The sequence below is a fragment of the Syngnathus floridae genome, chromosome 20 (genome assembly GCF_059516105.1).
Source record: "Syngnathus floridae isolate MCC-2025c chromosome 20, RoL_Sflo_1.0, whole genome shotgun sequence".
Lineage (NCBI taxonomy): Eukaryota > Metazoa > Chordata > Actinopteri > Syngnathiformes > Syngnathidae > Syngnathus > Syngnathus floridae.
The window spans coordinates 6,658,291-6,684,490 of NC_142432.1; the positions used below are offsets into that span (position 1 = coordinate 6,658,291).

The 26,200-nt window shown below is 48.6% G+C and overlaps 3 protein-coding genes across 8 annotated transcripts; 1 reads left to right on the forward strand and 2 right to left on the reverse strand.

Annotated features, from left to right (window-relative positions):
- Window positions 1-250: 250 nt before the first annotated feature.
- Window positions 251-13,466, reverse strand: smarcd3b (SWI/SNF related BAF chromatin remodeling complex subunit D3b). Of its 5 annotated transcripts, none has more exons than XM_088363069.1 (14): window positions 13,117-13,466; window positions 7,244-7,452; window positions 6,245-6,334; window positions 5,410-5,452; window positions 5,097-5,219; window positions 4,894-5,019; window positions 4,690-4,785; window positions 4,416-4,517; window positions 4,030-4,191; window positions 3,811-3,908; window positions 3,567-3,702; window positions 3,376-3,498; window positions 3,190-3,291; window positions 251-3,073 (listed from the first exon to the last, which is right to left on the reverse strand). In XM_088363069.1, exons 1-14 carry the CDS (start codon window positions 13,126-13,128, stop codon window positions 3,020-3,022), a joined length of 1,476 nt encoding a protein of 491 aa, XP_088219195.1. In that variant the 5' UTR covers window positions 13,129-13,466; the 3' UTR covers window positions 251-3,019. The 5 variants fall into 5 exon arrangements, with proteins under 5 accessions (XP_088219195.1, XP_088219194.1, XP_088219193.1 ...); XM_088363068.1 differs by lacking the exon at window positions 13,117-13,466 and adding an exon at window positions 9,636-10,133 and having other exon boundaries at window positions 4,894-5,016; XM_088363067.1 differs by lacking the exon at window positions 13,117-13,466 and adding an exon at window positions 9,636-10,126.
- Window positions 13,467-14,413: 947 nt separating this feature from the next.
- On the reverse strand, window positions 14,414-21,658 carry nfx1 (nuclear transcription factor, X-box binding 1). The gene is made up of 23 exons (XM_088363446.1): window positions 21,183-21,658; window positions 19,852-20,550; window positions 19,436-19,597; window positions 18,896-18,973; window positions 18,703-18,808; window positions 18,538-18,609; window positions 18,317-18,456; window positions 18,078-18,177; window positions 17,789-18,006; window positions 17,396-17,493; window positions 17,282-17,312; window positions 17,114-17,196; window positions 16,760-16,868; window positions 16,511-16,630; window positions 16,236-16,315; window positions 15,924-16,157; window positions 15,788-15,861; window positions 15,622-15,723; window positions 15,412-15,549; window positions 15,285-15,351; window positions 15,051-15,196; window positions 14,823-14,927; window positions 14,414-14,746 (listed from the first exon to the last, which is right to left on the reverse strand). The coding sequence occupies exons 1-23, from the start codon at window positions 21,199-21,201 to the stop codon at window positions 14,671-14,673; spliced, it is 3,057 nt and encodes a 1,018-aa protein (XP_088219572.1). The 5' UTR covers window positions 21,202-21,658; the 3' UTR covers window positions 14,414-14,670.
- An 83-nt stretch (window positions 21,659-21,741) lies between these two features.
- Window positions 21,742-25,677, forward strand: galnt11 (UDP-N-acetyl-alpha-D-galactosamine:polypeptide N-acetylgalactosaminyltransferase 11 (GalNAc-T11)). Of its 2 annotated transcripts, none has more exons than XM_088363455.1 (11): window positions 21,742-21,934; window positions 22,884-23,256; window positions 23,320-23,486; window positions 23,653-23,778; window positions 23,845-24,094; window positions 24,162-24,279; window positions 24,357-24,509; window positions 24,691-24,897; window positions 24,970-25,074; window positions 25,152-25,289; window positions 25,387-25,677. In XM_088363455.1, exons 2-11 carry the CDS (start codon window positions 22,922-22,924, stop codon window positions 25,525-25,527), a joined length of 1,740 nt encoding a protein of 579 aa, XP_088219581.1. In that variant the 5' UTR covers window positions 21,742-21,934; window positions 22,884-22,921; the 3' UTR covers window positions 25,528-25,677. The 2 variants fall into 2 exon arrangements, with proteins under 2 accessions (XP_088219581.1, XP_088219582.1); XM_088363456.1 differs by having other exon boundaries at window positions 22,887-23,256.
- Window positions 25,678-26,200: the final 523 nt, after the last annotated feature.

Genomic DNA, 26,200 nt, shown 5'->3' on the forward strand with positions numbered 1-26,200 from the left:
CAAGCTGTGTGAAAGTTGGCTCTTTTTTTTTTTTTTTTTTTGCGCTGCCCCTAGAAAGTGGTCCCGCAACCTCAGCACAAAGCAAAGCTTGTGCCGGTGACACGCTGCCTGGTTTCCTGCTTGCCTTTCGAGGAAATGTCACCCGTGCGTCCTTTGGCAGATTGTAATTGATTAATTATTATTAATATAATTATCATTATTGAATCCATTCAAATAAGACAAACGCAAACAAAAAGATACTGAAGGCGCATTGTGGTTTTTACAAACTTTGGCAAGCGCTTATTTATTTACATCCAGTCCATCACACAAGGTCACAGTTGTTGTCCCTTTTGCTCCTTTTTCTGTCAGGACATTTTTTTAAGTGTTCAACACAAGTGAAAAAGCTGCCTTGCTCGCTTGAGAAAAAAAAAACATGCACGGAGCGAGCGGACACGTTTGAAAACTTTCTGCCAGAAGCCGCTGAGTCTTCTCCTCCCCGCACGGGGGCGCTAATCATCAGCTGTATGACTACTAGGGAAAAAAACCTACAAGACAACTAAAGGTAATGTGTTGTTTTTGTTATTATAATTCTGATCTAAGTAAGAAACACACAGCTAGACTGTTTTGCTGGTAGCTCATTAGATTATTTTTGGCAAAAAAAAACTTACTGAAGGCTTTTTTATTTTTACAAAGTGAGGGCCACACTGAAATTGACACCAGCAGAATAAAGTGGGATTTTGTTTATCTATGGAGAATAAAGTTGTATTTTGACAAGAATAAAGATGGTATTTTCTCGATTAAAACAATTTAGTCTTTTGAGATTTTTAAGACAAAATGTTGTCCATTATACATTATTATTGTAAATATTTTCAAAAATTTTTAGACTAGCATAAGTAGTATCCATTCCAGGATAAGAATTTGCAATCGTATAATATTTCTAAAATTAAAAGTCATGTTTTTTCCTGAGAAAACCAAGTTGTAAAACATGACTTTTACTACTGAAGACCATTGTCCCATAATATTAACTAAAAAAAACTGTTCTGGTTTTTTCTAGTAGTGTTACATATTAACTATCAACTAAAAAAGACATTCTCATGTTTTTTCTAGTAGTGTTACATCTTTCTTCTGGAAAAATACAACTTCATTCAAAAAAAACAACAACATGCCTTTAGTCTTGCAGTCTAATTGTCCTTTTTTTTTTTTAACATGGCCTTTGGCACAATTTGACTGACCTACATGCCAGCCGAACAGACCGTATGCATGAATGTATATTTACAGCTTGTGTTTTTCTGGACGGAAGCGTGCATCGGCCGAGGTGAAGACGTGAGTCCGGCAAGTGTGAATTACAATGAATTTGAGGAGGTGTACAATTTACAGCACAGTGCAAAAAAAAAAGGAACATCAGCCCTGTTCCAACACCAAACCTTCGTGAGACGCAAAAACAAAATCACACGAGACAAGCGTCATCCTTCTTTAAAAACACAGCGCATTTGACATCTTTCAAAGTCAACATATTTCCATTCACATCTCCTAACCATCCAAATAACTCAGGTTTCTATCTTGCTACACATTGACTCTTAGCATGATCTCATTGGAAATACAACGGTGCCTAGAGATACGAGGGAGTCGACTTGTGAGTTTGAGATGAGTGATTTTATGATTTTTTTTTTTTTTTGCTTGTAAGCAGCAAGCACAAACTTGATAGGAGCGTGACTAAACTCACTCCAGCTGACTTGAAACCCTCGTCGCGCCTCCCTCGCACCTTTGCTACATGTTAGCATACCGGCTAGCTTTTCACCTATTCGCATTGGAAATAGTAAAAAAAAAAAATCTATCCCATTTCATTGATGTCTGCTTGAGCGATGACACTTTGGTAACGCCTTGGTGACGCGATGGCAGCCAATCGGCATGCTCGCCCCAGGGATTGGTTGGTGGTGGTGGGGGGTGGGGTCAATACTTCAACTGATTTGCATAACACTGACGTGGGTGTGACTTCACCACTCCCACAAAAACACTTAAACGTGACACTTTGGAAGTTTTCTGATTAGTTTTGGAAGTAAGAAAAAAAACAATCAAGTTTGAGTGTGCAGCTGCACCCAGTCACTTTGCTGGTGGGATGAAGAACAAACACATACCCACACACACACACACGCGCACACACACACACACACACACACACCGTTGCTGCTACACAAGGGGAAAAAAAAAAGTTCAATACCTCGTGCTAAATTTCACGTTTTAACGTAATACATTTCACATTAGGAAACACTAACTTTGACTTCAAGATGTGATAAGTTATCACGTTATAACCGCATCACTTTCATGTTTTAACGTGCTGCGTTTTGACTTCCACGTTCAGTCAAACAAAGCCGAGCAATGAATTCTTCGCTTGTGGCGCAGTCCCTTTTTTGTGTGTGTCTTCCAAATCGAAGTTATAAGCAACGTTAACAAGGCTGCTCCTTCATATCATATTGTGTAAAAAAAAAAAAAAAAAAATCTGTCACCTGAAGCGGCTTGATTTTGTTTTGTTGAATGTGGAAGTGAAACTTTGAAACATTTCGAATGTGATAACATGAGAATGAATTAATTCATTTTTAACGACTTTGTACCCTTAGATTTCAAGTACAGGCGCAAAAGCTCCCGATTTCAACATTTTTCCCTTTTCTTCATGTGATGAGTTGGAGTATTGATAGAAAAAAAAACCTCATTGTGTCCTTGCTTTTTTTTTTTTTTTTTTACCTTTGCTCTCAGTCGTGGAAAACGACAGCACAGAGTTCCACCTTTTTGTCATTGTTTTGAACAATCAATGCAGATGTGGCAAAATACGCACACGGGCCACTTCATTAGGTACCGTTGCAAACACAACACACAATGACGATGCATCAGGCCCGAGAGGTGTTCCTAATATTTTGGTTATTTAGCTACATGACATTGGGACAAAATATTAGCCACTCAGTTTGATTCAGTGCTGGTGTACCTAATGTTCTGACCTTGGCGGACGTCTTGTCTCGACGAGAACAATGCCGACAAACATTTTGTTTTAGGTGTTACGGACCGCCAAGGCCTGCTCCAGCTCCTGCCTCCTCTGCTGGATCTGCCAGAAGTCAACAAGCACAATTAGCAATAGCGCAAAGCGTCACCTTTGGAGGAGGAGCTTTGCTCACCGTAGAAACAAAAATAATACAAACAGTTGAAACATCTTTTACTGACCTTACAGTAGAAGTATCGGCTGACGGCTTCCTGGGACCAGGGCTGGTGGTAGAAGGCCGCGCGACGCTCCTCCTCGGGGTTCCCCACCACGTCTGTCATCAGCTGACGTGCGACACAAGACAAGAGCCCCCCGATGAGTGCCACCATCAGCAGAAACACACGAGCGGAAACAGTCCAAAGAGTAACCTTGAGGTCTCGGCTCTGGGACTTGAGCCAGTCCTGGATGTAGCCTTTGGGGTCCCGCGAAAAGCTCAGCATGAAGTCCCTCTGGATCTTCAGCTGGTTGATGGACTCGATGGTCTCGTGGATCTTCAAACGAGAAACAAAACTTAGTAGGGTCGTCGCTTCGCCGACAGCGGTGTCCGCCCCTCCCTCACCTTGTTGTCCAGCGCGGCGATTTCCTGCTGGTTGGCGGTGGACAGCAGGAAGCTGCTCATCTGGCTCTTCAGCGGGTCCTCCACCTCCACGTCGATGTCGTAGCAAGCTGTCTTTTTCTGGTCGTTGGGGTCCACGCTGCGAAAAACACAAGCACGTCATCTTACACGTGGAGCCGTCTTTTTTTTTTTTTACCCTGTGTGGAGTTCCGCAGGGAAACTGCTTAGGCAGTCTACAGGCACCTACCTGATGACGTGGTTGATGACGATGGGGTCGGGGGGTAGCAGGAGGCTGGTGAGGCGCTGGGGGATCTCGGAGAACTTGAGCCGTGGGCAGTCAAAGATCTAAAGTCACACAAAGAATGTTTATCCCAAAACCAAATAGCAAGAAAAGACCATTCTCAAGAACGTGGCTAGCTTAAAGCTAGCACGCCGGGATCCGATGGGTGTGGCGTGTGCCAGGTACCTGCTGGAAGTACTTGTCGCAGTTGATGTACTCCTTGTCGTGCGAGTCCTGCAGCTTGTTGGTCTTGACGTACTGCCACAGTGCCTGGATGATGCACGAGCGCGTCTGCGTGTGGATGCCCAGCAGGCGCGCTAAACGGGGGTCCAGTTTGAACTGAGGGGGCTGAGCAGACAGAGAAGCCTGAGACCCTGGCAAGGGCTTCATTGTGCACACTCGACACTTCAATAAGCTAAAAGCTTTACCAAGGCTCGCAAGTCAGCACAAGATGGAAGCAACGTTTTTTTTTTTTGGTCTAAATTAAGCTCCTCTGGGCATTTCCTTGACACTAAGAGGCCAAATTATTGCCTATGTGCGCAGAATTTAAACTTCCATGAGCTCCTCCTCACCTGGTAGTCGAGCATCAGCAGCAGCGTGCAGCGAACGCTGACGTCACCTGGCCGCTTGACCTGGAAGCCGTCTGTCTCCTGCGTGGTGGCTGTGCGGTGCCACTGGAAAAATATCAAAGTGTGCTTTTCTTGGGCTCCCTCTTGTGGCACTTAAGGTCATTACATGCAAGCCAAGTACAATGAAATGTCGCAAGTGCATGAAAAGAATAGTGTGCTGAATATTTTTTTTTTTTTTTTTAAATCAAAATTTTTCAAGTCAGGGTTGCTAACGAACCTCTACCAGGTGGTTGTCGGGTCCGTAGAGGTCTTTGTCCAGTTCGATCACCAGACTCTTAAAAAATGAGGAGAACTTCTTCTTCTGCTTGCCCGGCTAAACAACAAAACACAACCGTGAATATTCAGACTTTTTCACACAAGGTGTGGAGGAGCCAGCGCATGCAGATGTGTTTTTGCTTTTCGCTTTTGCAGCCTCACTCACGTCGTCCAGCAGCTTCCCCTCCACCCGCAGCTCCCACGACGCGATGCTGCCGTCCGAGTCGTCAGCGTCGGGACGCGCCGGGTTGAAGGTATTGGAGATGTACAGCCTCAGTTTACGCTTCTGCTGCTGACAGCCGTGAACACCACACAGGGGGCGCTGTTAACGGTGCCGTGGCCAGCCGAAGTCGGGCCGGCCGCTCTTACCTTCATGGGCCTTTTGAGAGCCTCTTGGATGTCGACGCGCTTGCGCATGATGGTCTGGTCCAGCTTGCGCTCGAAGGCCAGTAGGTCCATGTAGGCCTGGGACTCGGGGACCAGCTCGCGGATCTGAAGATCGCAAAAAAGTCTTCACACAAGCAGCCGACGGCGGCCATTATTCCAAAACATCTGTTGCCAGAGCGATATCCGTGGCTTCAAAGCATCGATAAGAAACTCGGTCGACGCGTCTTTCGCACCCAAAACGCCTCCGTGACTGACACTGAACAGAAACGGACAAAAAAAGACAAGGTAGCCTTACCCTTTGCGGGAGAATCTTGTCTGCCATTTTCCTCCTCTTTGCACTGGAGAGAGGGAGAGAAAGAGGAGGAAAAAGGGGAGCACGTTACTATGGTGACGGAAAGGCGAGCGGCCGGGCCATCTGCTAAAATGCTGGGCCGCATCCAGCGGCGCAGCTGCGCGTGCGTCAAATCAATGCAGGCGCGCTCCACCTGGCCAGACAAGCCCGGCCGGCCTCGGCATGTGGGCGAACGTCGACGTTTGCAAAACATGGCACACCGGGATGCTCCAAATCAGAGATTTAGTTGTTACAAATCAACATTTCAACATTCAGAAAGGAATAAATTGATCATTTGAACATCTTATTCATTGAGTAAAATGAATGAAAACTAAATAAATACATTTAATTTGAACATGACAGAAATAATTAAAATGTGGCTTGAGCTTACTCGAGCGCATGAAGTGATTCGATGATCGTAAGGAATGTCAAAGAGTTGACGATGCCAATATTTATTATTCAGAATAAAAGTTAAAATATTAGTATGAACTCATTTTAGGGGGTAACTATTTATTTATTTATTTATTATGTTATTTATTTATTTATTTTATTGCCGATGATGGCGTTGGATTCATGCAAACTGTCAAGTTAGTGTCATCTCCAAAGAGCAGAGTTGGCTTTGACTTGAGATCCTTTGCCACCATGCCATGCTCCAAGTCCAAAGCATGCACGGCTTAGGAGGGGAGGGGGGTGCTGGTGCTGACGTTTGGGGGCGTGGGGTTGAGGAAGAGGGGCTCCCGGGAGGAGGAAAAGGGGGCATGCAGCGAGCGGGCAAGAGGGCATCTTTCAAGGCTCCTACTTGGATCCGAGCGTGGGGTCAGATTGGGGCTCTCGCATGTCCACAGGCCTGGCCACCATGTCGCCGCCTCCCGGGAATCCCAGCGGCTTCCTGGGGAGCGGTCAAGCCGTTAGATAAAAAAAAAAACGGGCCTGGCCGTCTCCCCACCGTAAACCTGACACCAATTCGAGAACAACAAAAAAGGAATTTCAAAGTTGCCTACTTTTGAGGATGAAAGGAGGTTTTCTATTTCTGTCTCAATGAAAGTCCTCAACTCACTTCAACACACTTCCTTGACAGCAAGATGCCACAAGATGGCTGCAATGAACGTCCTTGATTCACTTGAACATTGCTTTGTGTCACCAGGAACCAAAGGATGGCGGCAAAGCACCACTTTAATCAAAATGAAACTCTCCAAATGACTTGAGTTGCTTGACTACAAGAGGCCTCAAGATGGCCGACAGCTCAAGTGGTTGGAGCAAAGGACAGAAAGACAGAAGGACGGACAGCTCATCCATCCATCTAAGAAGAAGAAGATGACCAAGCCAGTCTGCTGACTTTCCAATGAGTCCGCAGGCTTGAGTCTGTGAACCAAAGCATTTGAACGTACAGGGTCACCTGAATCGCCTGAGTCCGCTGACTAGACTCAATGAACCAAAGCATCGGAGTTCCTCGTGTGTTTGTCTGTTGAGTCGTCCGACTTGACTCAGTCAGATTCAAAGGAATCATTCGAGTCAGCAATGTTTCTGCTGAATCTGTCAGTGAATGAAAAGAGAGTGCGGCGAGTCCCTCGGAACTTGAGCTCATGAATCATAAAATTTCAGTCTGCCGTGTTTCCCGTAAGTCTACTTACTCGGGTCAGGTCACTGAACCAGATTTTCCAAGTCTGTGGTGTTTCAGTCAGTCTTCCCATTCAAATGAATCATTGGATTTAACTTTATCCGGTGATTGAGTGATCCAAATCATCCGTGTTTGCATTTTTTGGGGATTGTGATTTGACTCATTTAGTTTTGGACTCACTTCCTGGCCCGGTTCTGGACGGCCTGCTGCTGTTGTTGCTGCTGCTGCTGTTGGACCTGCTGGGACGGGGCGGGCCTCTTGCGGCCAGCCTCCATCACCGGCGAGGGCAGGCCGGGACGCGCCACCGGGTTGCCTCCGTACGGCGGGCCGGGCGGGCCCATCGGCGCTCCCTGGTGGGGCATCCTCGCCCCGGACGGCATGCCGGGACGCTGCGGACGACACGTGGCACACATCGTTAAGCCAAGCCTTCGTTGCTCTGACTCTAACTTACGACTCAAAGGCTCTTAAACACACGCCACAGGTTTTTTTTTTTTTTTTTGGCAGATGCAAAACACTAAAAATTTCATTATTAAAAAACGCTTTCATACAGACTAGCGAAAGGCATAATTAATACTCGTAGCTTTGCTTGTTGCATTTGGAGGCCACACAATTTTGCTTTTGGGCGTCTAACCCCCTCCAAAAAAGGGGAGGGGCTATTGACGCCCGGGAACAACTGGCCCACGTTCACCTGCGCCTGTCACTCGCACGCCAACAGCTGCGTCCCGCCTGGCGCCCGCCCCACCCCACCCCACCCGCCACTTCCTTTGGCCAGTAGGCGGGGCCACCGAGAGCTCACATGCTCACTCTACACTTTGCTGACCTACAGTGTTGAGAAAATGACAGTTGTTGGTAGTTCAAGCATGCGATGTGACATTTTGGATCTCTGCCCAGATGGTTTTTTTTTTTTGGTCCTGTTTGTCAACTTCAAAAAAGTGATGTGATTTTTTAAACTATCGACCAAAGTCACGTGGGAAAAAAAACAAAGACGACTAAAAAGGGAAAGTGCCAAAAATACAACCAAACGTGACTAAAAATGGCGTCAGTGACAAGTCAAACTCTATGAAGATTAAAAAGCGTAGACAAAAGACGTGTGTGCGTGTTTTGAAGCTCAAGCTACGGTGATCAGAAGGATGAACAGGCGCTGCTGTCACTCTTGTTTGGCGGGTGGGGGGATGTGTGGGGGTCAGCGAAGAAGCCGAAGAGGATAAAACAACATATGGTCGGTGGGGGGGGGGGGGGGGGGGCCTTGAGGAGGCCATCTTTATTTTGACATAAGCCTCATTAACCTACAGGACAGAAACATTCATGTATGGCCAAAAAAAGCAACCTGATAAAAATAATCCCATAAATTCACAAAATTCAGCTAAAGCGAGAGTTTGCAATTTAAAAAAATTATGAAAAAAAAAAAAGTCCTCACATTTGCCAAAGGTAGTGCTGTAAAATACATGTGAGAGCGGCTTTCTTCCATGAGGGGACTGGAAACAAGCAGGCCTCGCCACAAGCGGCAAAATAAACACTCACGCTCTTCCACAGGACTTTTTTCCCTCCTAAAAGCTTTCTGGCCAACAGGGGGGGTGGGGGGGCTTGGTGATTCTGGCCTCCTCATCAAGGTTAATTGGCGTGTGGGGAGGACGCACGCGTGGCGCTCATCAATCAGCCTGGGTCTAACGAGGCTATGCGTCATCCCGTCTCCAGACGGACGGACGGTCACCACACGCCATCATGGCGAGCTGCAACAAAGTCCGTCCTGACTGACTTTTCCAGTCCGAGACTTCTGACAACAATCGCACTTCCAAATGAGCCAAACAGCACTCTCACTTTTTATATTCTGCTTGTGTCATAAGACATCCCACTAACCTGCAATAACAGTGCTTGCTCTTTGCAGAGGATAAAGAAGATCTATAAGCATTTTGCAATGATCACATTGATTGTGTTAGCGCTTGTGTGTCCAAACACACATAGGTTTATGATCATGACAGCAAAGCTACTTTTGTGAGCCTATCTATGGTGTTTTGCATTGTGTTCTAGCATCAAGCTAGAAGAGCAAATGTTTTTAAATCAAAAACTCACCACAAATGTTTATTTTGGGGTGGGGTGTTGAATAAAAAATGCGACTTTGACTGGAGAAACTGTGGAAGTAGATGACAGCCAAACTGTGCAGGATGAGCAATATGACTGAGTGGCGGGCAGCACGCTGCAACTTTCCTGCGCGCGCACAAACACACGCACACGCATCCTAGACCAAAGTCAACCCCCCCCCCCCCCGTAACAACCTCTATTGCTCGCGAACAGTCGCGGTAACCTCCTGAGCGTCTTTGCGACCTGACATCTCTCACATGAATGGAGCAATTGTTCTACGCCGCAGACGTCCGCTGCCCCCGAACCCACCCCAACCCACCCCGCCCCATTCTCGTGTGCAAAGCGTGCTTGCGCCCAAAACACGGTGATGACGGCGTCCTCCATCCTTGGTCGAGGCGAGCGCGACGCGGGTTCCGTCCGGGAGGGAGGGCCGGAAATAACCTTCAGGCCCACCCCCCTCCCCCTTTCAATGACGAGCGAGCGCGCGACTCACCACTCCATGGACCAGGAACTCAAACAGTTTGCTCTTGGTGGCTTTCCTGGCTCCCCCCGCCGTCTCCTCCGTGGCCATTTGCTGCGCTCCCCCCTCCGCCTCGTATGCGCTCCCTCCGCGTCTCCTTCGCCTTCTCCTTCTTTTGTCTGCCCGCCGTCGCCGCCGCCGTCAGCCAGCTTCCCGTTCCCCTCCCCTGCTCCACTTTCCTTCTCTTTGTGCTCTCCTCCTCCTCCTCCACCTCCTCCTCCTCCTTCCACCTCCCTCCTTCCCTCGCTTGTGTGTCCGCTTCACTTTTAACTTGCCTTTCACCAGCTAGGAATGTCGCTCACGCGAGGAGGGAGACAGAGAGAGGGAGAGAGGGAGAAACAGAGAGAGAGAGAGAGGGAGAGAGAGAGAGAAGGAGAGAGGGAGAGAGGAGGGAGGGAGGGTTCTGCTGCTGGTGCTGCTGCTGCTGCGGGGGCCAACCAGGGGGGTTTCAGCCAGCCCACCGCCTGCCCCTCCTGCGCAGCTGTTGCGTTGCATTCCGTTGGTAAGATAAGAAGGCATGCGGCACGCGCACACAAACGCGCGTGCGTACAGCGAGGAAAAAGTGAGGAGGGGGGAGATAAGGGACACTTTGGGAAGTGCTCCAATGATGGGGTGACCGAGTCGGAGGTCGCCGGCGCACAAAAAAAGAGAGGTGTTTAAAATTAAAGAGGCAGGGCTCCTTTTGTTGCTCGGCGAAAAGATGTCAAACGTACAATCATCCAAACCGCTTAACGTCAACCTTTTTTATTTTTGAAAAAAAAGTGAAAAGTATTCATATATGAACGCAAGCTTAATGTAGCTTAATGCATTGATAATTCTTTAAGGCATTTTCAAAGAGGTGGCCTTCCTTTGCTGGTCAAACGTGCCATCTTTTAGCCTTCACAAGTGCGTTAAACTCAGGTGTCAAATCCCGAGTACCAGCCAATTTAACGACGTCATGTAAACGGTCGTCTGTGCGCCCTCTGGTGGACAAAATTGGCAGTTTGGTGGATTGGAAAAAAAATTGCCGAGCGTGTTGCGTCTCCCACGTGGCCGGACAATTCACGCCGCTTCAACTACGCTGCTCTGAAATGCGGGATGATGCAGAATGAATGAATGACGTGTCCAAAAAAGGAATTCTGTAAATTACATGTTAAATATGGGGCTTGGACAGAAAATGCGGAATTTGTGGGATGTGGGAAATAGTTAGAAATTGGAAAGGTTTGAATCGTGGACAAATGTGGATTGGGAAATATTTTTTACACAAGTTGAACAAGTGAACGCACCCAGCAAGAGGCACGCGGGCGCTGAAGAATCATTAGATCAAGTGGACCATTCAAAAGAGAGACCCCCCCCCCTTCCCCCCAAGCTCCAGTCGTACGTAGAGTCACCCCTTGCCGTACCCTCACTGGCTACCTCAGGAGGAAAAAAATGCTAATGTCCCAGTGTGGGAAAGACGAAGGAGTGCTACTGGGGGTGGGTTGGGTGGAGAAGGGGGCGGGGCCTATGTTATTGGATGGCCAAGAGGGGGCGCAAGCAGTAAAGCAATGGCTGCATGAACACTTTGCATAACGCACATAACACCCAACGTGTTAAGAATCATCGTAGTGGGAGGTGAATGATGAGAAGAAATGTTTTCCTTGGCTTCATCTTCCAAACATTCTCCTGTCACCACTTGGAAGCTTTTCTAAAAACTTCAATTGGTTAAAAAAAAAGGGAGATTTGCCCCGGCATCCCACTTGGAGGTGTCTTTGTCACACGTACAAAAGAAACTCCTGGGCTGCCGTCGAAAGGCTGAAAACCCCAAATGGGGGAGGAAAAAAAAAAAAGAACCAAAGCAGCTCCCACAACGGCCAAGATCGTGAGCACAATACAAAAAGTGGACCACTTGGATAAAGAGGAATGTTAAGTATTTTTTTTGTGTGCCAGACAAAGCATGTAAAGCCTGCTCCAGGGCATTTCCGGTTTGCTGTCGCCATGGCAACAGCTTAAAACTACAGTACCCAACGTGACGACAGCCAGGTTTGAGTTTGACAGCATTTCAAACGATGAAATTGATTGGAGATGCGAGTATGTGTCAGGAATTTGCTCTCCAAAGGAATTAAACTCATCAGTCAAGCTACCAGCTTAATTTGAACTTTTTAATGGCCTCTAGTGGAGCATGGAATATTTCTTTCAACACTAAAGTTTGTTCAGTGGAGACCAATCACGTTTAGAGTTTTTTGCCCAGAAGCCGTTTTGTTTCCATGGTAACAAACTGCCATTGAGCAGGTTGGCACTCCTCCGCCGCTCAAGAGGGAAGTGCCGCCATTGTCCATTTAGGCCTGAAAGTAAGACATACAGAGACGAGTGGGGTGACGACCGACCTACTACTTGGCAAACAAAAAAAAAGCCCGCTTTAACGTTCCAGGAGGACAAACTCAAGGAGCTCAAGGGGGGGAACCTCAGCACATTCCAAATCCCATCAAAAGGCAGTAATGGAGTGTCAAAGCGAACACCATCTTTGTAAAAGCTAAAATCTCAAAGTCTCGTGTTTGTAAATGAAAGAATTGAACATTTGAAGCTACACTAAGCCAAGCCAAGCCTTCTGTATGCTCTGATTATGAAATATTATCTGTATATTCTATTCAATATCCCAAAATAAAACAGCATGCACTGCTGATCTAAAACGGAGTAGCAATATTTAAACTGAATTTAAACTAATTGTGGCATTGTGTTTGGAAATGTTTCATTTTCACTTCTCCATGACATTTAGTCCAACTGTACATTCAACAAATATATCCCTAATTAAAAACAGTCCGTTTTGGAACGCTAAGTGTATTTTTGTGTCCAGCAAAGAAATCCACGTAGGTATTAAAATTCACCAGACATCACTCTTGTAACCCAAAGAATAATCACTCAAGGTATGAAAGCGGTTGAGACAACATAAGCAAAAGTGTTGCAAGTGCCAACTAAAGTGACCAGAGAGTATCTGGTGCCATTCAAAAAACTCACTCGAGTGAAACTTTTTGTCAAGATGGGTGGGGGGGGGGGTAAATAGGATGGAGCACCGTGAGCACCCGGCAGGCGGAACCAGCAGGCCCAGCAGTCAGCAGGGAAGCAGCCCCTTCCTCCTTCCACACCAGGCTCAAGTGTCTCGTTTCCTCATCGGCAGTCAAGGTTAACAAGCTGCTGTCTGGTGAGGCTCGGAAGCTGCGAGTTAGGCGCCTGATGATGCAGACACAACGAACTCGTCTAACCCCCCCCCCCCCCACACACACACACACACACACACACTCCCCCCCCAACACCCCCCTGCTGCCTCCTGCACTATGCGGCTATAGCGAGGCCAAAACACCACCATTTTACGCTGACAAAAATCCCCATTTCACTGCAAAACAAAAGCTCCCCCAAAGCTCTAACGGAGCAGTTTAAACGATGTAGCTCCCGCAGTGAGCTAATAATAGTCAAGAAGCCAAGAACGTCAGCTCCGTACCTTTCTCTCCATCCTCTACCTCGGATGGGGTTTTTGGGCCGACTCAACAGCACCAAGTGTCGGATGCGTGCAGTCGTCCAGTCCGCTCCGGTCCGGTTCAGTCAGGTCTCCTCCTCAACTTCCTCGAGGCTTTGCAAGAGCAAAAAAATAACCCAGCAAATGCCAGTGAATGAGACTTGATCGTGTCACTTGGCTATCAGTGGACGTTGCCACTGCTGCCGCTGTTGCTGCTGGCCCTGCCGGGGATGGAGCCGCCACAAGCCGGGATTGGTGAAGCGTCTCCGGCGAAAGGAAGCGAAGAGGAGCGCAGGCGCGGTCGCTTTTTTTTTTTTTTGCTTCAACCAGCCGCCGGAGAGCGACGCGATGGGATGAAAAATGAGCAAAGGCAGGGAGTGTGGGCAAATGATCAGCTTTCTCGCTCGCTGCGTTTCCTTTTTTTTGTCGGCTTACAGTGCAACACCTCTCCACTGTTTTTTTGGGGGGTTGAAATTCTCAAATAGCAGACACAAAGAGACTGCCTGTTTTTTTTTCTTTTTAGGGGAGGGGGGGTATTGGAAAAAAAACGCAGGGTGGGCAGAAAATTGGAGGCACAGGAAGGCAGCGTCACTGTAAAAAAAAAAAAAAAAAAAGCAAGCAAAAATAATCCAATTCAGCATACTTCTCAAGTACACCAGTGGAAATGTGTTTAGAAATTCCACCTTTGCACAGATAGCTACACCATATTTTTTTATAGTTGTAGAAGTGCACACAGCATTACACTGGAAGGCCTCTCAAAACATTTTACAATCCTGTGTTGCCTTGAAATTCCAGTTTGATTTCTTCAACGACCAAGCACGTAACCGAAAAGACCTCAAACTTCCTTCCACGTTGAAATGAACGGAAAGTCGTTTCCTAATTTCAATTGCAGTCAAGGCCCAGCACCTCATCACCTGGTATGAAATCAGGCGTTCGCTAATGTCTTTTGTTGACGGCTTCCACGCTGCAAACCAATTTGAGTTTTCCTGCCTCTTGAAAAGGGACGTTGACTTCATTTGGATACCAAAATGAAAGTTCGTTGGTTTTATTTCAAATTGTGTTTTGAGCCTCAAAATGTATGGTCCTGACTGTAAATACAAAAGCAAAAAGAAAAACCTAAAGATGAGATTTTTTTTTCTCTCTTGCGTTTCCAGTATTTCAGTTGAGTTGACACAATGATATAAGCAGCTGTGCGTGAGTCACCGCCGTTTTCATGTCCCAAACAGCCCACTCGTATCCACCCACCCGCTTCAAAACACCATGAGCAGTATACAAGCAGAAATACTCTCAAAAGAGGACAATAACTTTTATTTCGCCTTTTTGTGAAAAGTGGTTGCAAACAACACCAGTTCCGATTGTATCATAGCGAATGTTTCATGGGATGTGTTCTGGTGTGAAGTTATTTTAGATGTTCTGAAAAGCGTTTTGTTACAGCTGTGGTGAAAGTGATAATTATATATCTATTGTATGTCAAAATTCAAGACCTGATTCAGGATCCATGCAAGCTCAAATTTACCACAGCATTCTTGCGTTCGTTCTTCAGTCCTGCACGTCAAAATAATCAACAACCGGCTCTTCTTTGACCAGCTTGGACCAGGTGGTGGCACCGGAGACTCTACACGGACAATTTGGGGGACATGTTGTAAGAGGGCTACAAAATGGCGCCTGCTGACCGAAGCAGAAGAACCCACCTGCTGCTGGCCTGTTTGATGTGAGCAATGGGCACGGGGGCCCTGGCGCTGGTCTCGCGTTCAATCAACGAGGTCAGCGTCCATTTTGGACACAGCGACTTCCCCCTGAGAACAAGTGGGAGACAACGAGGGAGAGGGCATTGCATTTCTGATTTCAATTGCATTTTTACCTAAAAGCAAATGACAGTGACCCTAGTAATGCCCCCCCCATTTGGGATTGATACTTACTTGAGCGCGGTGACGACCACGTTGCGCTTGGGCTCGCTGTCGTAGCTGATGCTCTCCACGGCATAGACCTCGGCCAGCTCGTGGACGATCCGGCGGCGCTCCCTGTTCATGGGCTGGAAGCAGTGGCTCCTCTTTGGCTGCTTGCCCTAAACAACAACAAACAAAAAAGTGATTTGAAAATCATCTTATGGTCCCAACTGGATTCAGTGGTGCCTTGAGTTCAGAACTTCTCACCTTGGAAACAAGCTCCACAAGATTCTTAATGGCCTCTTCAACGCCCGAGACAAACTTCAAGTCTTTCCTGAAAGAGAGCAATGGTATGCAGTGACCTGGGAGTGCAAAGGTCAAACGGGAGACGCACCTGGCGTCCTCTTTGAGGCTGCCGCTGTACACAGAGGGGGAGCGCGCACGGAAGGGGTCCGAGGAGGGGTCAATCTGCAAGGCTTCGGCCAGGCGCTTGTTCCGCTCCAGCGTGGCGCACTCCTCGTCGCATTCCAGCCTGAAGGGCAAAGGTGGCCGTTTCAGTCAGATGAGGCAGACGCCGGTCCGTCCACCTGCAGTCATTTGCTACCTGCTCTCTTTGAGCTCCTTCTTGGCTAGCAGCGGGCCCATGTCCGTGGAGTCGCCCGGTTGCATGTCGGACAGCTTGCTGGCCACGGCGATGGCGGCGTACCTGCGACACGCAAAGCTTTCAACATCCGGCGAAGACGACGCGCAGAGTTCCAAATTCAACTGACTTCTGATGGGAACTGGCAGCTTCGGCGCACGACACCATTTCCTTCCTTCGACCGCAATCGCACTGCAGCGCCACCTGGGCGCATGACGCAAAGATTAAACAGTTCCCTGGCCGGCTTCCTCCTTGGAATTTTGTACCTTAGCGGTGCAGGTGGTGCGCGGGCAGGCAGTGCCCGTGTGGCAGGGGGCGGCGCAGGCGTGAGCGCAATCCGGGCGGGGGAGCGCGCAAGGCTGGCCGCATCCGCCCGCTGCTGCCGAGCAGTCGTCGCGGTGGCAGATTCGTTTGCAGCGGTGCATCTGACACGGCAACGTTTTGCCGCAGGTCAGCCCGCAGGAAATGTCTCTGAGGTGGCACGGGATATTGCTGCGTTGCTTCAAAATAAAAAAAAAAATAATAAAAAACACGTAAATACACCACATTTGCTTAAAAAGCAAATCCTGCGGCATCACCTCGTGCTTTCCCATGCACCACTTGTCGGTAAGATAGGTGCAAGGTGGACACTTCTCCTCGCTGTGGCAGTTGTGGAAAACTGAAAGACCAACACAGTCGTGACTCAATACCCGGTCAGATGCTTTTTTTTGGCGTGGATAATCGGGCCACAGTGGAGCATTTAATTCCCGCCTTGCCTTGATGGCTCTCAAATATTCCATCTTGAGTTTTTAAGTTAACGGTGAAGATGTTAACGATCACAAAGTGTGTGTGTGTGTTTAGTAACATGCTTTACCAGGATGGTCACACTCGTGTCTCCTGGTACACAGGTTCTTGCACTCGGGCGGGCTTGTGCCACACGGGATGGGTGGGTACAACACGGAGGCCCCGCAGTGACACGTCAGCTCGTCAAAACCTGGGATCACGCCGAAAAGAAAAAGCAGGAAGAAGTCCAAGGTCGTGGCGCTTTACATTCAGAGCAAATACTAGCAAACGACTCTCAAAAAGGAATAAAAAAAAAAAAAGATAAACATGATAAACTCACTGGACTGCCAGCAGGGTTCACAGTTGCCACGGTGACAAGGCTCCTGGCAGCGGTGCAGGCCACAGTTGAGTTTGTAGCCGCAGATGAGCTGGCACTTGTGCTCCACACTCTGCGTGAAAGGCAAACGAGAGTGTGTGTACCTAACCCAAAGGCTCCATGTTTTCATTTCTCGCCGATGACGTTCCCGCTTTGAATTTCAAGCTCGACTGATGCACACACACACCAGTAGATGGCAGCGTTGCGGCACTTCATATTGACTTTGACTTGACTGTTGAATTAACCGACTATTTTTAGTCCACGTTCAACCTTCAACTTTTAAAAAAGTCACGAAAATAATCCCCAATGACAACTCACCACGCAGCACAGCTCGCCGCATTTATGTCGGCCGCAGGAGCGTTTTTTGTTGCAGCGCTTTTCGCAGGTGAACACCAGCTCCTCTGAAAAGCGACAGACTGACTGACTTTGGTTGTGCTTGAGATAAGGACAGACTGAAGCTGACTGATGGGCAAAGTCTGAGCTTACCCTCGCTTTTGATCGTAGCACACGGCACCTCCTGAAATGGGATACAAATTCAGTTGGCAAAATAAACCCAAATTAAAAAAAGACAAGACAGGGGAGCTGTGCGTTTTTGGTCACTTTTGTCTTGGAAGCACATCGGCATCTGATGGTGGAAGTCAGGGAGCAAGGCCCGCAGGCACCCTCGTGGCACAGCTTGTCACACTGGTGGATGATGTCTGAAACAAACGGACGGATGCATCAGCTACCCGAGCGGACCGTTTGAAAATCAAGGCAACGTAAAAAAAAAAAGGCAAATACTTCTCGCTGCTATTTGTGTTGCTTCATTCAAAGGTGATAATTGTCAAAAGACTTAATAATGCCCCTTCTCCAAAAAAATACAAGTCACTTGATTGATCGCTTAGTAGTAATAGCGCCCTCTGCTGCCTAAAATGATAATTGCTGGAGCCTAGTTGGGGAACATGCCAACTGGGACAGCCACATAATAGTAGAAATGAATAGCTTGCGTCATACCATTGGAGCCACAGGGCAGGGGCAAGGTGCACGTCTTCCCGCAGGAGGGGATTGGATCGGAGCAGCTTTTCCGCTCCGAGCAGCCCAGCTCCAGCAGTTTAGCCAGAGGTGTCTGGCCGCAAGGGCAGGTCTTGACGACGCTGGGTGAGCGAGGGCACGGCGGGCACGAGCCGGGGTGGCACGGCTGCTGGCACCGATGAATTTCGCAGTTCAACATGCTGCGAGACAAAAGCAGGGTGGTCTTAATGGATGAATGCAAACAAGAAAAAAAAAAGAGACTCCAACTTACTTTCCACAAGTCTTTTGGCAGGAGAAATCTCCCGAAGCGTCCAATCCGTCTTCATCTGTGCCACAGGGGATCTCACGAGTGGAGACTCCACAGTAGCAGGCTGGAGTGGGCGCACAAGCGACATATAAGCGATACATTGTTGTTCAATCGTCAAAACGGTCCCTTGCATTACTTTTTTAAATGGGCTAAAGTCAACCCTATTTTGGGGATTATAAGGCGTGGCGGTCTCAAAGCCTCACCTTGCCGAACTCGCAGCTGGCAGGGCTGACACGATCCTCCATGGCACACCTGAGCACAGGTGTGTCGGCCGCAGTTGAGCATGGCGCCGCACGCCTCGCCGCAGCGGAGGAGCGAGGGCTGGCTGCAGCGCATGGGCTGACTGCCAAAGGGGGCGACAAAATCCGGCAATGAAGAAGGGAAGAATGGTAGCAAAGCACATGACGCTGCCTGCGTGTGCTACCTCATTTTTCCACAGATGCAGGATCTGGTCACAAAGGCTGGACACTGCGGACAAGGTCCTGGATGACATAAACTGGACGGAGGAAACAATAAAGACAATTTTTTTTTTATTTTGGGCGTAGCACGGGAGCGAGACAACGGGGTGCGTTTGTTTCGTGTGGCTCACATGTTACAAGGGTGATTGCAGTCCCCGCCGCTTCTCCTCTTCCCGCACATGTCGCCGCAGCTGTGGGGGATCTCGCTGCGCTGCCACTCAGGATTGGTCACTTTGCCTGTCGGCACAAAGCGGCGCCATCTTACTGTGTGTGTGTGAGACAAACTTTGCACGAGATGGACATTTTGAATGATCAGAAACTCACCGCAGAAACAAGTGTAGGTGGACGGGTGTTTGAGTGCAACATTCTGACAGGCGGGACAACGCCAACCGTCAGTGGAATCTGAAAGGGAGCAAAATAAAGGTCATGGGAAGCAAAACAAACCAACAATGCTGCTCTTTTCTTGTTATTTGCCGGGGAAAAGCATGCTGATGGTGAAAAACAATACAGAACAAACTTCCAGTCTAATTCAGCAAGCTCCCCCTTCTGGAGTACCCATCCTGGCCACTAGATGGCAGTAATACCGGCCATGCAGACACAAGGAGACTTCTAATTCAGTTTTAAGATTAAATAATGGGGGGGAGCATTCATTCGATTCTTTGCTTAACATAAATGGAAAAAATCTTGCTTCCAATTTTTTTTTTTTTTTTTTTAAATACTGTTTTAAGAAAAAAATTGAAAAAAATGACTCGCATCTTGAGCTAAATAACAAAATGTCATCTTTCTCCGTGATGACCTGGAAAAATTAGCAGTTGTGCCGGCAGCTAAAGTTGGTTGATAGTTAAGTCGCTCGTGAAACCGCACCGTCTGCCTGGGAGGCGGGTGAGCGCGCCCATTTCTTGATGCAGTTCAGATGGAAGACATGGAAGCAGCTGTGGCAGCTCCACACGGGCGCCATCAGACGGACGACGTCGCAGCACACCATGCACTCGTACTTCTCCGACGACAGCTGCTCGATCAGACATCCTGAAAAAGCCGCACAGGACCGGACGGCTGCTTAAAGGCCAACATTTCCAAATCAAATAGATGCATCAAAATAAAAAAAATAAAAGAGTTGAAGTACGGATTTACAATGGTTTCAAATAATTCATGCTAGTCCATTAATCATGGTTAACATTATCACAATTCATCTACAGCTTTATAAAAAAAGTTTTGTTGATATGTAAAATGAATTATTTTTATGAAAGAATAATCAAGGCGTGTTGGTGGATTTGGGCGACCTGTTTGGGTTTCGTTGCTTTCCGGCATGTTGCGGTTGCGCGCACTCCACTGGCCTTCGCGACGATCGCTCGGGTGTCGTCTGCTGCGGTCATCGTGGCGATTGGCCGCCCGATCCGAGTCCCTCTCGCCCCGCGCCACCATTTTGGGAGGTTTGATGGGTCCGTGTTGCCGTTTCTGTTCAGGCTGTTTCTTGGGATGATCTCCACGGGCGTCAGGCTCGGCCACCGTGGGGCGCCGGCCCCTTTCCCATTCTGCTGTCTCATCATGCGGCGCCCGACGCCTGACGCCACCGTTCTTCTCCCTTAAATGACGGTCATCTCCTCGCCAGGGATTCTCATGCTTAAACTTCCTCTGTTCTAAATTCCTAGCGCCACAGTCATCATCTCTCCGCCAGTTCGTCCAATCGGGTCCGTAGTCCAGCTGGTCATCAGCGAAAGGTCTTTGCCAGCGCGAGGTGTGGAAATTCTCATTGGCAGCTCGGATTCCTTCCCGTCGGCCTCGCCCTCGTCTCTTGCCGCCCTCCTCCCCGTGTTGGCGATGAGCATCCGCCTTTTGGAAGTCGCGATGTGGGCGGCCGTACTGCTGAGAGGGAGCGCTTGAGCGTCGTTCACCACTGAATCTCGACTGACCACGTCTGGACTTGTAATCGTTTGGCTTTCTAGAATGCGATGAGCCCTCTGGATTGAGGTCCGCTGCGTCTACAAGTACAACGGTAACAGTGTTAAATACTGCTCACGCTGAAAAAAAAAATACATTAAACGCGATCATACATACATACAGTTGGGTATTATAACGATATTAAATATCACTTCTAAAAATAAAAACTCTGCATCATTTTGACTAACGCTTAGCCCTACACTGCCGTAGTCACGGTGGTTCTTGCACACCGAAATTGTTATTGTTAATGCTGAAATTATGAAACGAAGATTTTTTTCCAAAGTAGGCGGTTGTTTGAAATTAGTTCAGTCGCATGATTATTTACCCTTGAGAAAAACGCTCCAGAAAAATGCTCCACAATGTATTAATTTTGTGTTAATAGTCAGATCGTTTATAGTGGGAGGGATTTCTAAGTTCGTGAGCAAGTCGTCGCATATAGCATGTTATAGTAAAACCCCACACAACACATCGGAGTACGATTATTATACTACTTCAAAATGTCGGTCCAATAAAAACGTCAAATCATCTTCTGAAAAAGTTAAACAACAACGAGCTAACAAGAGTAACGACCGAAGTACATGCAGCGTTTGAGTTCGTGCAGTTCGTCATTTATTGACAGAAAATCCTCTCAAAAGACCAATTAGAGAAATGAGAGTAAATTCAAGTAATTTACCTGAGAAGCCTTCGGCCATTCAGCGAGCTGTTTATTAGCCCTCTTTAGCCAAAAGTTGCTGATATGCTGTATGTTGGTTTACTGCAAGTGACAAACGTCCAACAGCAAACCAAGACTTTGTTTGTCTGTTCTCTCTCTCAAACGTCTGCTGGTTTATTAAAAAGCGTGATCCCAAAAGAAATATCTCTCCCTGTTTTCCACGCACTTCGCAGTCTTGTTAGCTCTTCCGGTCAGCGCGCATGAACGGAAGATCGACAGACCCCTGTGTCCAAATTCCCAGGCTACGTCCTCCAAAGGTCGGTCTTTCGATCGATTTTTAGGAGATATGACGTAATTCCCGGAGTAAGCCGACGGAACGTCACGTGACACGCGAATGCCGTCATGAAACTGGCCTTCGTTTACATGGCGATGTTATTATTACTTTTTAAAATATTTATTTAGGAACTCAGAACATGCAAACACAGAAGGTGTCAAACATAGAACTGAAGAAATAAAGCACTGCACTCAAATACAGCGGCACGGACTCATCACGCCGGAAATGACGCCACGTCCCCACCCCAACATATGTTGAAGGACACTACCTACTAATTTGTACGGAGCTATTCCACTTGTCCAAATTCGTCACGGTTTATGCAGTCCACGGAGGCGGAGCTTCCAGGGCTGCGAAGGACCCTGGCGGAGGAGGACGGAGCCTGCGAATTTGGACATAGCTCAAAGGAACAACCTTGACGGATGGCTGCTGAAGAACGCCAGTGAGTGAATCACGTGACCACAACCCCCGTGGCATGCGAGCTAACAAATTGCTAAAGCCTTGGGGAAAAGATCGGGTTTGGCTCCATTAGCTAGGTTCCGTTATCGGACGGCCTTTGAATGTTTAATATGAGACAAACATATTGCTAGCTTGTCCATGTGTAGACAACACGTTAAGTACATAACTCGTTTAAAACCAAAATGTGAGACACTTCTCGCCGTTGATGTCCTAAAAAATAATTTGAGGGCTCCACGCAGTCTCATTTAAGGATAAAGAGGTTTATTTTCTAACTTGTTTCTTCTTCTGACAAGTTTACCATAACGATTGCTCTTTACACACGAATCGAAATGATGATTTGTAAATAAAAGTACTATTCTAATGACCATACTGGGAAATGCGTATACAAGCAAATCCTTCTGAGAGTTTTTTGTTGTTGGACGAGTGAGGACATTTTATGAATGGACTTTGCTTCATCACCTTGTTTTACCGCACAAGCTCTTTTACGAGTTCCCTAACATCATTTGTGCAAACGATGAATCTACTTCATGTGGAATTACGTGACTTCTGCTCCACAAACAGCAATACAACATTCAAACACCATCCATGCAAATACGCGCATTATGACGCGTCGTATGCGTAAGTGGTGCAATTTGAGGGCGAAACATACCATTTTTGTCTTCCCCTGTAGTCTGTTTGTGCATGACCAAACATCCATCCGTGAAAACATACGTTCAAGTTTTCCTTACTATTATTAGTCACACTAAAAGATTACCTGTACTTTTGAAAGTGCACGGATGGCACAGTTCTCAAATGAAAGAACTGGCATGCTTGCTTCCCGCATTTTTTTGTCACTGCCACTTGAAGTTTGGCGTAAAGCGGACATAGAAAAAGACAAATTTGAAGACAATTCACATTCTTGTGTGTGTGTTTTTGTGTGTCTGTGTGTGAAGCAGTATGATGTAAATAAAGCGATGCTGCGTGCGCCTCGATGGCTTTGGTGCCGCTGCGCTACTTCTGCTATGGCTGCGTGGTGACGTCAGCCGCCTGGGCCCTGCTCCTGCTCGTTTACTTCTCGCGGACGGCCGAGCCGGGTCTGGGCAGAAACCCAATCGGACCACGGCGACGGGCCGTCGCCGAGGGGCCGGCCCGCCAGGGAGTCGGTGAGGACGCGGGTGCCGCCGGTTTGTTGCCAGAAATGGGTATGATTTTCAACCAGGCCGATCAGGAAGTGCGGGACACCGGCTACCGTCAGCACGCCTTCAATGTACTGATCTCGCGCCGCATCGGTCCTCGCCGCCAGCTGCCCGACACCAGGGACCGCAGGTGGGACGCCTGTCTGTCCGGCCCGTTGTCCCAGACCGCCGATTGACATGCTGCTGTTTACAGGTGCGCTGACGAAGCCTATCCCGAGAATCTCCCGTATGCCAGCGTGGTCATCTGCTTCTTCAATGAGGCCATCTCCGCTCTCACCAGGACGGTCCAAAGCGTGTTGGACCGGACGCCAGCTCACCTCCTCCACGAGATCATCCTAGTGGACGACCACAGCGAGCTCGGTGAGCGCTGCCCGCTGCCTCGTTTGAGGAAGTCTGCCGTTTCCGTTGCAGCTTTTCCAGATGACCGTCCGTTACAAATGAGTAACATAAAGAAGAAAACAAAGATGAATGCAAAACTCAAATGGCAAATTAAGTAAGTGATTGCTACTGTTGTTTGTGGTTGTAGCTGAGCTGAAGGATGACCTGGATCGATACGTTCGTGAGCAGCTGCCCCGAAACGTCAAACTGCTACGGAACCAGAAGAGAGAAGGACTCATTCGAGGGCGCATGATCGGAGCCAAGCACGCCACCGGTGAGGCTCGTGACTTTCCACGACCTTCAAATAGCTGACCCACCACTCAACCTGTGCGTGCTTCAGGTGAGGTTCTGGTGTTCCTGGACAGTCACTGTGAGGTGAACCAGGCATGGTTGCAGCCCCTTTTGGCGGCCATCCGGTCGCAGCGCCGCGCAGTGGTTTGCCCCGTCATCGACATCATTTCTGCCGACACGCTGGCCTACTCGCCATCCCCGGTGGTCCGCGGCGGCTTCAACTGGGGGTTGCACTTCAAGTGGGACCCCGTGCCTGCCGCCCAGCTGGCCGGGCCCCGGGGTGCCATCGCACCCATCAGGTAAGGAGGCCGTCAGCCCAAGCCTGGCCTCATCGAGGCAACCCCGTCTGACCGGCCCCTCCCACAGGTCTCCCACCATGGCAGGTGGTCTATTTGCAATGGACAGGGACTACTTCAACGAGCTGGGCCAGTACGACGCCGGCATGGACATATGGGGTGGCGAGAACCTGGAGATCTCCTTCAGGGTGAGGCTCGGCCCACTTGCATCCGTCACGGCGCCTAAACCGCCACTTTTGGACCTCCTAAAAGATTCTGATCTCAGATTTGGATGTGTGGCGGAGAGCTCCTGATCATCCCGTGTTCCCGTGTTGGTCACATCTTCCGCAAAAGGCGACCTTACGGTTCCCCGGGCGGCCATGACACCATGGCCCACAATTCCTTACGCCTCGCTCACGTTTGGATGGATGACTACAAGGTATACACACACAAACGCACACACACACAGACGTTACAGGTGTTACCATAACAACCAGACAATGTTGCATGGAAAAGTAGGGAGCTAACAGCAGTAGCACAACGGCCTAGCTTCAGTGTGAATGGTGGAGAGTGCTTGGAGGAAGATCAGAGGAAGGAATGCTGCTGCTTTTGCCTTGCAGGAGCATTTCCTGTCCCTGCGTCCTGAGCTGCGCGAGCGCGACTATGGCGACATTAGCCAGCGTTTGGCGCTTAGGAAACGTCTGCAGTGTCGCTCGTTCGGCTGGTACCTGGACAACGTTTATCCCGAAATCAACAACAAGCTGCAGGCACCACCGTTGCTTAGCAACAAGAAGGCGGCACGCCCCCGGGTGCTGCGCCGAGGACGGGTAAGATTTGTCGTCCAGCCCGGCCGCCATCCTTTTGACTGGCGTTAAAATAAAAGCTGCTTCCCGTCTCAGCTGCACAACCTAGCCAGTGGACGCTGTTTGGTCGCACAGACACGAGTCAGTCACAAGGGCGACACCGTGGTGCTCAGACCCTGTGACCCCGGCGACCCTGAACAGGTAATTTGTACACCGCCTCCGTGGAAACATTACATGATGGCGGTGCTGGACGTGTTTATGTGGGTGCGTACGCACAGGAGTGGACGTACGACGACGAAGGTCAGCTCATCCTGTCTGGCCTGCTGTGCCTGGACATGTCGGAGGTTCGAACTGCTGACCCGCCCAGACTTATGAAGTGTCACGGCTCAGGGGGGTCGCAACAGTGGAGCCTTGGGGTGAGACATCCCCCGATAGGTCTTTTTCTGGAGGTGGAACTTTCTTGTTCCTGCCGGCTAAAGCTAACACTTGCTATGTGTGTATGTGTTCCCACAGAAGTCTGCGCGTGTGTACCAGGTATCTGTTGGTCAGTGTCTGTCCGCCGCCCAGCCATCAGGCGTCAAAGGTCACGTTGCCATGGCGATATGCGACGCTTCGCTGCCGCAGCAGTGGCAGCTGGAGGAGGGCGGAGCTTGACCTACCCACAATCCAATCAATGACAATCCAATCACTTTTTAAAATGACGTGGTTGTTCTTCCATTTGATTTTGGTCCATTTGAATCCCGAAACGGTTATGGACTTGGCATGGAAGCGCTCTTGTAAATAAATCATCAAGTTTATTCCTTAGCTGTGATCGACTCAAATCTGTTGTGATGTCTTCAGTCCTGCACATGTCAACCAAAACAGATCAATGACGTTCATCTGGCTTTTTAAATGCAAATCGATGTCCAATCAAGTCAAACACAACACATTGAGACCGGAACCGACCAAGGAATCGATCATGGAAAACCTACCAGAAATTGCAAGCTGCCACTGCCAGCTCTGCTGCCCTGTCAGTCCCTCCCGCGGTAGTTTGTATTTGTCCGTCAGTCAAACGGGTCCGTGTAGAAATAGCGGCATACAATTACAACACGCAAACGCAGCTGGGGGCGAAGGGTGGGGGCGGAGGCGGTTGCCATGGCGGTGGCCGGAGAGTGGACAGCACGACTAAGCTATGCACACGCAATAACCATGGCAACCGACTTGTGGGCTGAAGTGCGCACATCTTCACTTTCTGTGCGCGTGTCCGCGCGCAAATGTGATTGGTGGAAAATGAAGATGATTTTTTTTTTTAAATAAATCGAAATAGTCGCCATTGCATTATCTTGGC